The 11,999-nt window shown below is 29.5% G+C and overlaps 1 protein-coding gene across 1 annotated transcript in view; it reads right to left on the reverse strand.

Moving 5' to 3' along the window:
- Positions 1-11,703, reverse strand: part of LOC121114493 (UPAR/Ly6 domain-containing protein qvr) — a 64,928-nt gene extending 53,225 nt beyond the window's left edge. Inside the window, exon 1 of the mRNA XM_040708469.2 lies at positions 11,145-11,703. Within this exon, the coding sequence (XP_040564403.1) occupies positions 11,145-11,187 (43 nt within the window). The 5' untranslated portion in view covers positions 11,188-11,703. The remainder of the gene's footprint in view (positions 1-11,144) is intronic.
- Positions 11,704-11,999: the final 296 nt, after the last annotated feature.

The following is an 11,999-nucleotide window of genomic DNA, read 5'->3' on the forward strand; positions in this document are numbered from 1 at the left end:
AATTATGTTAAAAACATATTGACTAAACAAATGGGAGAGGAGGGGAGGAGGACAGGGGTGGTGAGTGAGTCCATTGTGTATCTGCAGTATCATATACACAACAAACAAACGTTCAATGGAAAATCAGTGGGTTTTTTAAAAACATGTACTTTACAGCTAATAAGACACAACATATTCAAGTTTGCAAATGTTGCGAGTATGTTTGGCTTCTTGTTTAAGAAAAGTATTGAAGTACTTATCTGGCGAGTAAACTCAAAAACAATCTTCAACCGGAATAAAGAAAATAAGAAATCTCCAATTTATATTTATCATCATAGATATATTATTAGGGTAATAACAATATTTTTATTATATCATGATACGATATTTGGGTATTAAACGACATTATCATGATATATCGATACTTTACACGTCCGATTACTTCGATTTAATTCCTTCGCGTATAAATTTGATCATTGTCTATATTTTAAATAAAGCAAAGTTTATCTCGATGTATGTATCAAAAATAATCACAGGGTGCACTGTATATAGTTCTCACTGATGTACACCTTATACCAATACAGTATAAAGAAAAAAATGGAGTATAAACGACATGGTACATTTTAGAAATACTATATAAAATGAATTAGATCTCGCAGACATTTATTACAACTCTTATTTAAATAAAAAAATGGAAGTATTTTTTAGAAATTTAAAAATAAAATGAACATAATTTTAGATTAGGCTTAGCAGTAAGCTAAAGTACTGGCGCATCAAATCATATCATTTTTTTTTCTCAAGCTGTCATTATTTTTTTTAAATCTTGTTTTGAGTAAGTAACTACGTGCGAGTGTGTTAGGATACACTGAGAGTAGTAGCACCTAGGATTTGTTTGCAAATGATCTTCTATATTATTAAAGCAAAATGTATATGTTCGTCGACGTCTAATAACTTTGGGTAATACCCAGTACTACCGCTAGTATAGTACAATATTGATACTTGGATTGGACATTATAATTATTAGCTCGGGAAGAATGTGTTAATTTAATCTGGGATTAAGACGGAAGTTGAGAAAAGCAAAGATCTAGGGACTGATTTTTTTCCATTTGGATACTCAATCCAGGAGCATTCTGATCCTATCTTCAACTTCATGTTTTGTTCCAGGTATATTGGCTCTTTGTACATCACTCAGTAGATCTTACCTCCTTTAATGGAGGGATACTTCATTGTGCAGATGTCCCTTAGTATTAAGGTCTCTCATTTTTACTTCCGACATCGTTAATTATCAACATTATGCTCAAGAATACATAAATAACTCCAAATATTCTATGGAATCCTTTTTTTATTTTTAGTACTCCTACGATATCAATATTTTATTGACATAATTGAGTCTATTATATGCATTGTGCTCAAACTTTTAGGATGAGTTGAGATACTCAAGAATTTTGTCTATAATATAGAACCTACATCTGATTTATGTGACTTAATTTGGCCCCAATGTTATGGCCCCTTTCAAAATTAAAGTCTATTTTTTCATTCTGACAATGAACTTGTGTGCCTACTCGAATTAAATTTAAATTAGGAACTTATGACGTCTCTACATTTAAACCGTCTGGATTTTAAAATTGGATTATATAAAAATCAAATTAGGGCAATCTGGCCTATTCTATATTTGATGTAACTACAAATCAATAATCAAAATAAATTTTTGACATAAATTAAAGATAATTCATTGAAGAATACAAATGTACAACTACTAGAAGTGGCGAGGGGCTTAGTATATTTCTGGATATTATGTCAGAGTGTCATCAATGTGTGAAACCTGGGACTTTTCAGTACATGTGCTATATCCAATTGATTAATGTATGTTTTTTCTGAAGCAAAAATCGTTCGAATTGACCTAACACTTAATACATACAATAAAGCAACGACGTGTTGGAAGGATACTTGATAATATTATTTTCATCTTCATCATAACAAGCAGTTCAATAGTCAAGATTCATATAAATTACATATATCCTCGGTTTTTTTTTATGGTAGTTTTATTTTTGAATAAGATACAAAGGCGTTTTATATTATTGATGGGATTTGTGTTTTTAGTTTTTTGACATTAAATGATCAAGTAATTTTTAAAAATAATGAACTTAATAACATTTTGAAGTGTTCATTAATGTCTCCAATGACTATGGATAGGCATTTCGTCATAAAAGAGTAAGTTTTATGGAAAGAAAAAAATAAATACTATGTATTACAACACATCTATCTACCCAATAATTTATAGTAATATGCCTTTTTGCATAATAAACTTATTGCAATTGCATGTCTCTTAGCTTACTTGACAAACTTTTCATCTCTATAGCAATGACATTGATGGTTCGGGTCAACAATATTAGATCTATGATTGAGTGATAATAAGGTACCTGATTACTATATTACATGGGGGATTTAATAGCTTTTGATCTTGTGTAAAAAATAAATTACAGCAGCAATTATCTAAAACGGTATGGGTAACTCATTGATATACAAAACTGTTTGAGACTAATTTTACAACTGGATGGGCCTTTAATGAAAAATTTGTACCATAGGAATAAGCGGAGTATTGTTTAATCTGCATTGGCAAACTTTCATCGATTAACATTTATTCTCAGAAAATGTCAATAATCGACCAATTTAATGAGTTTCTTGATATATAGTTTAGTTACTATTCCCTCTTATTTCATTATTAAATCTTTTTTTTTTTTTAGAAAACCCTTTGAACCCTATAAGTTTACTATAAAAAGCAAAAGATACATTAAAACAATCGATTGTTTCATCACATCAAAGTTACAATTGACAAATAAATATAAATTTTTTGATGTTGATACGACAATCATACATGACATTTTTGACAGTTTGAAAGCTTTTTGTTTTGTTTTGTTTGAAATATACATACTACCAATTTGCTTCTTTTTCTCCACAATTGAATCCACAAACGAATGGAACTTCATTTTAAAATCGGACAAAAAACTTTAACTCATTGATTGATCATCCTTCTCTCTCATTTTGCTTTTTCTATTAGATTAAACGCTTTTTTGCATAAATAGTGAAATAAAAAGTTATTTAAAACAAGAGTAATGTCTTTTTAAGAAGAAAAGCGAATGTACATATATAATGTGTCTATTTATTTTATTGACATATTTGAATCAACTATAAGCTTTATTTTTAAATTTGTGGAGTGAGTTAATATATTCTAGAAATTTAACTACTGTTTCGACTTTTATTAATTATTTAACAGTCTTATATTAACCCTGATATTGCGTTTCAAATAAATTTGTCCATTTATCATTATTTTATTGTAACGCACAACTTTGTCTACTTAAGTATAATTTGCAAACCCTCCAAATGATTTATAAAAATAGGAATTATTTGCAAAAAGAAATTGAAAATGATCATTCGTCGAAGAATAAAAATGAAATTTACACTCAATTTCGAAAAAACAAACAAGATTTTAGCTTTACTTTTGCGATGACGGTTCATATATATGATGTGTAAGTACTACGGTTTCTCATTTTGCAGCATTTTTTTTTTTGTGAGAGAGATCAAAGAAGACACATTGCTAAATTACGATATTTCAAGTAATATAAGGATCCTGTTAGTAAATAATAAATACAGTGAAATTAAAGTTGTTGTTTTTTTCTTTGTAAAAGTATTATATTTTCAACACATGATCTATACTCAATTCTAACTTATTTAAATTATCGATCGTACGTGAGTTGGTTTGTTTTAGAGGTTGGCGTGCAGCTTTTCGGAATCATGTAGCCCAATCCTACGACCAAAAAAATATATACAATTTGATGAACAAACTAATTTTGCAATATTTTGCAGGCTAACACCTATTTCTATACAACTAGAGTCCATGTAACATCCGTAATGTCACATGTCAAAACACATATTATATTCAAAATCTAAATAGAATAAGTAAACCTTTAATTTATTGAATGATATATCCATAATAATAAATCAAAGTTTGTCTGTTTGTGGAAGCCTCATTTTTGATTGTGCGGTTAATATCTTAGAATTGCATGACTATTTAATCTAAGAAATAACAACGAGAGTGTGTAGCTATAGCTCAGTTCCTAATCTTAAAATAATAGTGGTTAGTTATACGTTGGATGATTAATTGATACTAAAAAGGGTTTATAAATCTTAACACAAGACGAAGGTACTGAATAATTTGTTTAAAAATAAATACTTTAGTATTTGCGTTTGCAATTTTGAACAATTTTTTTATAATTCTTACCAAGAATTATATTTTTTAAATACATTCTAAAATTATAACTTTTGCATTAATACTATTAGAAGATCTAAAAAAAGTGAAAATTTTCAAATGACTATAGAATATGTGTGGATGCTAAAAGGCGTTAAAAACTTTGTGTTATAGTTTAACAAATAACTCCGAGCATTGTCGGATACTCCCGTTAGTAATTAAATAAATATATGTATATTATTTAATAATTAAATGCCCGAATGACCCGTAGTTGTAAAACCCCGAGACAGCCCAATAAACGTGTTCAAGAGAGATACTCTAATATATATATATATATGTAGATTAAGCAGATATTTACATGTATATCAGATTTCATAGAACAAAGAACATGACATCAAGAGTACTTACTATATATTGTATTCGTACATTAAATGATTGTATTGTAATATAAGATATTATGTTTCTATTTATAAATACTCAAAAGAGAGTTACGTTTTGGTATTTAAAAATCTTTTATTTGATATTTTATAACATTTTTTTAGTTTGATAGAAAAGAAAAGCGAAACATTGACGAAATTATATTATGCAACAAAGAAGACAAATTGATGTTCATTGTTTACTAGGAGTAGTATTCGGCATTAAATGGAGTTATTAGGTGTCCACAAAGAAACAAACTTTACTCTAATAATAAATAATTGTTTTATCAATATGGAAGATAACTCCCCAAGACACCCTCAGTGGTATCCTCCGTTTTTCATGGGCATACTCACTCGTTATTACTCAAAACTTAGATATTCTTTCCTCATTAATAAAAGAATAATGACTAAGGCCGAAAAAATAAAAAAAACACTATTCATATTTCCATCTACAAAAACTTGTATGCAAAAAAAATGCTTGGGAGTTACAACCTTAGATATAATATATACTTCCATTTTTTTTCTTATCTAATATGATGCACTCATTTTTAACTACACACGCTTGTTTCTAAGTCTCGTCCATAGTTACATTCATTATTTTTTATATTGTTTCCTTTCTTTTTTATTATAATGCACTGAGCTTAAATAAACACAGGCTCCTTTTGAATCCTCCCAGACAAACTTTGCTCAATTAATATACATTGATTTGTTATCATTTATTACTTTATGAAAAGATAAGAAGATGAATATCATTGAAATACAAAATTCCACTCTAATAGTAGAAAGTAATTTCAAAAAACCTACTGATATAATAAGATTTATTCTTTATTTTGAATGTCCTATTTATTAATTTGATGTTTTGACGTGTGTGCAATTTGGCAAGTAATGTAAAGGTAAATTAATATTTTTATTTCTCTTATTATTTATTGTTTAGGGGAGTCCCTCCTGACAAAAACAAATGAATTGATGATATTTTGTCTAATAGACTCTGGCTGTTATCAAACTTGAAATTATTTTGTTCACACGTAAAGTTTTGTTTTAATTAGTACAAAATATATTTTATTCAAAAAATGTTCTTCTAAATATATTTTCTAAAAGGCAAATTTCTTTTATGGAGATGAAAAAATGTTCGCAAAGGTGGCCAAACTTTTTAGAAAATGGGCCAGATTCAAAAAATCACATTTTTAAAAAATATCTTTTTAAAATACTTATATTTCTAAAGGCATAAAACTTCTGATTTATTTATTCATTTTTCAACATAGTCTCCTTGTAACTCCAGACACTACTGCCAGTCGTGTTCTAGACGGGAATGGTTACAAAGATGAGAGCATTACTGTACAAAGTGTGTATAACAAAGAGGCTATGTTCAATATAAAATAATTTTTTTTTTTTTTTTTTTTACAAAAACACTCTAATCAACACACGCAAACGTTACATAACAATTGCACTTCCAAAATGGCTGAAACTTGCTTCAGAAACTGTCCTGATGCTAAATAGATGTAACTAGCTTTTATTTTATAAGTGATACCATTTTAACGTTGAGGTCGAAAACTTTCCATGAACTTTCATTACTTTTGGATGAAGTAAAAATATATATTTCGATTTTTTCCTTTTCTTGATTTTGGTTCGAGATTTTTTTTATGTTGACATACAACAAATGTCTTCTTTTTTTTTTTAAAAGTCATTAAAATATTTTTTTATTTCTAAAAAAAGATATTTGAAAAAAAAAAAAAAAAAAACAACACCCTAAGGTCCACACACATTTTACTTTATTAAAGGAAAAAAGATTTGAAGTTTATTTCCGAAAAAACAAAAACCCAACTCAAATTAATTTAAAAAAAGGAAATAAAAGGTTTCCGCAAATTAATCTCTTCCCTAGGCCTTGTTTTCAAATATTTATAATTAATGTAATACGTTTCTTGGGAAATTAAAGTTGAGCAGCCTAATTGAATTTATGACTCGGCGTTTTTTTCTTTGTCTATAATATCATATGTACATAAATATGTATGGGGGATTTCTTCATACAAATAAATATATACATATAATGTGTAGAAACAGAAATGTAAAAATATTATTTTTGGTAATAGGCTACCCTATATCATTCAATACTTAAAGTGGTCATACATTTTTATGAATATCCTTATACTACAATTCCCAAAGTTTGCTTCTTTTTTTATTTGCATGTACAATGTACATTATACATATAACCGTCAGTAAAGTTGTTGACAATTTATGAATAATTATAAAAATTCACTTCAGCAATTTTCTTTTGTATGAGTTAACAAATTGTAATTTGTAAACTTTGCTCAATTCTATGTATTAATTACAAATTTTTGACAAAATATGTTGTAGTTTTTTTCTTTTAACTTTTTAAACGAGTCAAATATTTTTTATGAGTTATAATTAAGGATTCAAAAATAGTCTAGCTCAAAGGCATAAACCAAACAAAAATGCAATTTCCTTGACTACGAAAAATATAAAATTAAATAAAAATACTGAATTCAGGGAACAATACTTTTTACAGATTCGAAAATAAAAACGGTTGCTCCTATTTTTTTTTTTCCACAGTCCGAAGGATCGTTCCTAAGACTTGACTTAATAAATTCGGACTAACAAAACACTACATACCGATTACAAAATATTCAATGGTGACAAACTACCCATATCTTGCAAATTTGATACTTAGTTGGCTTAATGCTTTTCGTTCGCTTTTTAAAGTTTATTCAAATTGATAACTATGCATGTATCAAGTATGAGCTGAGCTGTCCCAATGTTTTATTAGATTAGCTGATAGAAGCTATGAGATCAAGGAATAAACATAAATCCTACTCTGTATCTAGGAAGGACATAGGTAGAAATTACTGATATGTTAATCCTCAATTCAATTCTACTTTGAGCCCAACATGGACTTACAATTATAACTCCCCTGCAAAACGTCAACTTTACTATCCGTAATTCATAAATACACCCTTACGCTCTTGTTTACCTTAAACTTGGATGTTCTCTCCTCAAGAATGATATAATATTAATATCAGCTTTGAAAAATAAAAAAAAACACTGTTTAGTGATGAGGTCGCCAAGTACAAAAAACCTACCATGCGTTTCAGGTCATATTATTTTTACAAATCTATATATCCCTGTTTAAAAATCCGTCTTAATTAATAAAATAATTTGTCAAAACAATTTATTTTAAATAATAAACAAACAAGTCCTAGTTGGATATATGCACAGTATGCAGTAGGGCTGTAAGTTTAATTAATATCCGGCTTAAAATACATATTTCCTGCACCAAATTTATAATTAATCCTCGAAACAAACGTTCCAAATGTGAACAAAATGTAATTTTCACTTTAATCTATGAATATTATCATTTCATTAAAACTATAATTATTTTCTATTGTTTCACTTATTGAGACAAACAAATGTACAAAAAGAGTTTGTTATTTTTCTTAATTAAGGATTAATTAAAGCCTACATACATATGTATTATTCTTATAAGCAATAGAGGTCTGTAATCTACAAGATGGTTGAGATAGATTAATGCAATGTAGAAAAGTTTCTAGATGGCACTCCTCTTTAATAAAATGTACCAATTTCTGAAAGACTCTGTAAGATCATGATTCAAAAATTTGATTTTGTTTTGTTATGACAAAAGGGAAAAAACTATATACCTTGTCATCATATAAATTTAAATCACGTTTTTGAGAAGAGAATGTCAGAAACAAAAGATGATTACATAATATAAAGCAACAACTTTTGAAGTCACGTAGACATTGCATTTATATATAAAATATATATATTTATTTATTTTATTCATACATCGTTTAATTTCTTACTTATAAGTAGTATAAAATCTACTCCGTTTTTTCTTACAAAGAAGAACTTTCTTGAAAGGGTGAAGGAGAAAATAAATATATACGAGTACATGCAATTGTAATAAGACCTTGAAAAAAACGCATATTGTATATCGTGGGGCTAGAACCCAAATACCATAAAATGTGATAAAACTAACATAATATATATTATTGTAGGGAGATTTCTGTCTTTGTCAACTGTTGAATTAGTTCAGGTGCATGCTTGCTATTACTTATTTACTGAGATTTGAGATGTATTATTAGATATATGTAATTCTCCTTAGCGTGTGGGTATCCCATTCTCACTCTCAGGCCAAGAAGGATGAACGAATGAAGTGCTGCGGGGCACTTATTAAACTCTTCCAGGACCACGGTATGCAGTTTTTGGAGCCACACATGGTTGTACTCCAACGAGTCCTTCTTCTTTGGGAACAGAAGCGAGCGGAAGGATGCCATGAACACCTCACACGCAGTGTTCAGCGGATGATGAAGTTAGTGAATGAAGATGAGCTCTCCAGACAGTTGTGGGAGTTGGAGAACCATTGCCACGACGTTATCCGAGCCGGAGGAGACTATGTGACATGATTGAGTATCTTTTTTTAAATTTTGAATTTAATTTCGTGTCTTACTGGAGCAGTCTGGAGAGGACTGAGAACAAATCGGGGCATTTTTCAAAATCTTTATATTGTCATTGAGGGTACATTTTTCCGCCAAATTAACCTGGCTTTAATCATAAATATGAATGTTAAAGAGAGATCATTTAATGTATCTCCCTCCAGTATCAATCACAGTATGAACCCAAGATTGGAAGGAGGTGATGGCGTTGACGAGGTAGTTCCTAGGCATTTTGGTCATTATCTCCTTGATAGAGGCAATCAGAGAGTACTTGATGGTATAATATATAAGATATTTTTTTTAGATTCAACGTACCCCCAGACAAAATAATCCATCATACTAAGATCCGCACTAATGGGAGGGGGCATATTTCCCTCTCACTGAAGGTATAGCTGTATTAAACTCAGCCACCTGTCTGAGAGTCCAGTATCCAGAAGATCCGTAAGAATCTTTTGCATGGCCCGGATTGGGGCGTCCGTAAAAATTGAGACCTCCTGGCTTGGAATGTTCATCTTGTTGTGGACAAAAATCATCATCAAAGCGCAACACCGTTCCTCCAATTTAAATTCAACCTTCTTTATAATTTGAGTTGCTGTTGCCCTGTAGGCCAGAACTTCATTTAAGTTTTTTGATGTAACAACGTTTATGCTGACAAACAGAAAAGAAAAGAAATTTATGTGCACACAAGTACCAATTTGATCTTAATGTCCTGTACTTGTAATTATATTACCATTGTAGTATTTATTATTTGTTTATTAACTCAAAACTTCTAAAGAGACAGTTCGGTCATTGCTTGAAAATCCGAGGATCCAAAATTATATGTCACAATTTTTATTCATCTCTAGCTATTCAAGAACCCCCTCTTATTACTCATTCCCAACATATATATTTTTCAGACACACAAATTTCGATTCACTTACTTTCACTAGTCTAATTGCTTCAATTAAACAATGTGTTCCTTCAACAGTCATTTAAACAGACATCATAATCAATATAGATAAAAGCCTAACATTATTCAATATCAAAACTATGACAATTTCCTTCTTAATTCTTAGACTAATATTTTGTAGCAATTGTCTCACATAGTAGTTTACACAGAAAAAAAAAAAAAAAAAGTCTGAAAAAGTTGCTCTTGTAAGTTTCACTTCACTTGAAACTAGACATACAGAAAAAAGTCAAAACATCATAAGCAATTATCCCTGATGAATAGTATTTCGTTTTGAACCTTCGATACAAATCAAACTTGAGAAAAGTTTTCCGCTTACTAAAACAAATCAAATAAAAAAAGAAAGAAAATATATTTGAACCCCTAGGTAACTATTAATGCTACATATTTATAAAAATATAATTTTAGACTCATATCAATGAATCCATTAGAAAAGAAATGAAAAAAATTGAAACTTTAAGAATCTCCTCAGAGACAAATATACTTTGTTTTATTCCTAAATTGATCAAGTAAACTATGAAAAAATGTCTTCTTGAAAAAAAAAATCTCTAGACAAATAAGTTTAACGCATTATGTTTTCTTTTATGTAAATGGGACTAGGACCATGAGACATCAATTATTGATTGCTCTAACCTTGTTCACCAAGGTTAATTTACGATAAAATCTTATTTAATAACGCATATTTATCCCCCGACTAAATCCCAGATGTCTCACGTTATTCGTATATTTGATCAGGGAAGTTTTATAAAGGGAATTCAGTGTATATTCCCCGGCTCCGATTTTGGTTATGAAAAATAGTGTAGTGTCAGTGTAGATGATTTTAAATAAAAATCTTGAGAGAAATTTTTTTTTCCTTTTAAGGTAATAATTATGTTTTTGACCTTTTCTAAAAAAGGTCATTTGTATATAAATAAAAAAATATGCAGAGGCATTTGATATTTTCTTTTAAAAAAAAAACCAAGAGAGGGGCGGCTCATGTAGACCTTTCATGTGGGCCCTTCTCTTGCCAAAACTGATCCAGTCTAACAATGCAAAAGCCTGGAGTACGTCATATTATGAATATAAGAAATATTTTGTGTGCTTCTTACTTGATAGAAGGCACAAACCGGCGTTTGTCAAGGACCATTCCATATTTTCGAAGAATTAATAGTCGAATTGTAGTAGTTGCTGGCGATGATCGAATATAAGATGAGAGGATTGAGTTGCTAAAATCAGTGAACAAGAGATTGCAAGAACTAAATTGATGTCTCACAAAGCTTATAAAAATAGATTGAGTAGTTGAAGTCCACATAACCAGTCATCAAAGAAATAGTTGATAAAAATAAATAAAGAAGAAGCTAAAGTTGATAAAGTCCCATGTTTGTTAAAATACTGGTGTGTTGTTCATGTGAGGTAAAGAAGGTTTTTTAAGTTGCTTGATGATGATGTTGAATAGGACCAAAAATTAACTACATAGACATAAATGGTGGAGGATCACAGTAACTAACAGGGGTATAAGAGTCTTTCTCTCCCTCGCACACACATGAGACACACTCTGCTTCTTCTTCTCAGTCTCCTAAATCTGCAACGACTGATTTTGAGCTTACAAACTCACTCACTCACACAATATTCTTTATGATTACGAGGACGATCGTAAGAGTAATACATATATGCTACATATATGTATTATATTTAAAAGTAAAACATTTCTTTTTATTTCCCTCGTGAAGAGAGGAAGAGAATTATATATAGTATATATATATAATATAAATGTACAAGTATTATACGCGGGAAAGTCATTTGAATGTTGGAAGTACTTTCTCTGTCTTTTTTTGTAATATACAGGGTAGCTCAAAATTAGAGTCCCATTAACTTTAATGTCATAGAATTAAGAGTAGTGCGTCCATAGATTTTAATATCCAAGTCAGAATTACTGCGACAGTGTACTGTCAGATCAATTACTG

This window comes from Lepeophtheirus salmonis, chromosome 3, assembly GCF_016086655.4.
Source record: "Lepeophtheirus salmonis chromosome 3, UVic_Lsal_1.4, whole genome shotgun sequence".
Taxonomy (NCBI): domain Eukaryota; kingdom Metazoa; phylum Arthropoda; class Copepoda; order Siphonostomatoida; family Caligidae; genus Lepeophtheirus; species Lepeophtheirus salmonis.